Below are 2,208 nucleotides of genomic sequence, written 5' to 3'. Positions count from 1 at the left end.
ATTAGTTCTGCTTATGTGATGAATCACACTTATTGATCTGCATATGCTGAAACAACCTTGTATCTTAGTGATAAAGCCTATTTGATTATGGTGGATTAGCTTTTTGATGTGCTTCTGGATTCAGTTTGCTAGTATTTTGTTGAGTACTTTTTCATCTATGTTTATTAAGGATATTGGTCTGAAGTTTTCTTTTTTTTGTTGTGTCCCTGCAAAGTTTTGGTATTAGGGTGCTGCTGGCTTTATAGAATGAGTTAGGGAGGAGTCTCTTTTCCTCAATTTCTTAGAATAGGTTCTGTATAAATCGCACAGTGCTTTGTTATATATCTGGTAGAATTCAGCTGTGAATCTGTCTGGTCCTGGGCTTCGTTTGGTTGGCAGGCTTCCCTTGGGTAATGAGGCAGTTTGAAGGCTCAGAGCCCCATTTCTACATTATAAGCAAAACAAAAATTCATGGAATACAATGGTGTACCTGTTGTTGAGATACTATATTTTATTTATGGGAATGGCATTTTGAGATCCAGTGCTGTTCGTTGAATTTCCCTGTAAGGAGAGCTTGTGATTCTCAGGAATATTTACAAAAATGTTGGATATTTTAATGAAATGTCAAATATTTAGACATTAAATAGACTTGAGGGTAACTTTAACAAAGGTCTAAGCATGAGAGAGATGTTTGATATATTTTTATGGACTAAAAACTCTGAGAGAGAAAATAGGACTAATTTCACCAGGATGACCTCCTGGAAACTCATTTTCCATTTTGGAAATTATTTTTAAAATTCATTTTTTCTGGATAGGTGTATGTATGTGTGTGTGCCAGTCTAGATGTGTATGTTTTATGAACTTGTTGACAATAATGTCATACAAAAGAACTGGTTAGCAGGAGTAAGATTTTAAAGTGTATTGGCCTTCCCATGGTTCCCAAGAAAACTATCGATGATTTTGATTAAAAAGTTTGGATTCTGTCTATTTAAATCTAGCATAAAAATTGGTCATAATGATGATCCTAGTAATGACTAATTTCCCTTTCAGATTTAGATGTTTACTGTATGAACTATGTGGTACATTTTCCATAACGAACAGGTAAAGTTGCTGAACACAAATTATGGAGATGTGAAACGAGGAAAACATTGCAAAACACTGAAAGAGAATATGTCTTTATTTGCATGCTGGCAAATGAAAATTCAAGTTTCATTTCAACTTCAGTATGAATATTTCCAGTCTCTAACAAGAACAGACATTGAATAAATGAGTTAAGTTGAGCTGTTTGAAAATTAGAATGGTTTCCATAAATACATTATCGAACTCATCAATTAGCATAAACTTGTACTTTCTTGTTTGACACTGGTCACAATATTTAAAAGTAAAAAGAACGTTACTGCACATTCAGAAATCAGGTGCACATAAAATTTAAGGTCAGGATATTAAAGGAATCAGAGCCAGTGTTGTTAAGCCTTCATTTTTTCTATCTTTTTGTCTGTTCAGACAAGACAACTTTTCTATCCATATTTTCCATTCTAGTAGTGGTTACATTTGTTCTTGGAAATTTTGCTAATGGCTTCATAGCATTGGTAAATTCCATTGAATGGGTCAACAGACAAAAGATCTCCTCTGCTGACCAAATTCTCACTGCTCTGGCAGTCTCCAGAGTTGGTTTGCACTGGGTAATATTATTGCTTTGGTATGCAACTGTTCTGAATCCAGATTCATACAGTTTAGCAGTAAGAATTACTACTACTAATGCCTGGGCAGTAACCAACCATTTCAGCATCTGGGTTGCTACTAGCCTCAGCATATTTTATTTGCTCAAGATTGCCAATTTCTCCAACTTTATTTTTCTTCACCTAAAAAGGAGAATTAAGAGTGTCGTTCCAGTGACACTACTCGGGTCTTTGTTATTTTTGGTTTGTCATCTTGTTGTGGTAAACATGGATGGGAGTATGTGGACAAAAGAATATGATGGCAACGTGAGTTGGGAGATCAAATTGAGTGATTCAACGCACCTTTCAGATATGACTGTAACCACGCTTGCAAACTTAATACCCTTTATTCTGTCCCTGATATCTTTTCTGCTGTTAATTTGTTCTTTGAATAAACGTCTCAAGAAGATGCAGCTGTATGGCAAAGGACTCCAGATCCCAACACCAAGGTCCACATAAAAGCTTTGCAAACTGTGATCTCCTTCCTCTTGTTACTTGCTATTTACTTTCT

The 2,208-nt window shown here is 35.3% G+C and overlaps 1 protein-coding gene across 1 annotated transcript; it reads left to right on the top strand.

The window, feature by feature from the left end:
• Positions 1–106: 106 nt before the first annotated feature.
• Positions 107–2,200, top strand: LOC111522560 (taste receptor type 2 member 45-like; the record flags this gene model as incomplete). The annotated part of the gene is given in 3 exon segments (XM_026452318.1): positions 107–143; positions 1,522–2,124; positions 2,127–2,200. Coding segments are annotated over 3 exon segments (714 nt in total), but the record flags the coding sequence as incomplete, so codon positions are not given.
• Between the last annotated feature and the right edge of the window lie 8 nt (positions 2,201–2,208).

Source organism: Piliocolobus tephrosceles, unplaced genomic scaffold (genome assembly GCF_002776525.5).
Source record: "Piliocolobus tephrosceles isolate RC106 unplaced genomic scaffold, ASM277652v3 unscaffolded_33341, whole genome shotgun sequence".
Taxonomy (NCBI): domain Eukaryota; kingdom Metazoa; phylum Chordata; class Mammalia; order Primates; family Cercopithecidae; genus Piliocolobus; species Piliocolobus tephrosceles.
The sequence above is the reverse complement of the archived record's forward strand: the minus strand, read 5'-3'. Positions and strand labels throughout refer to the sequence as shown.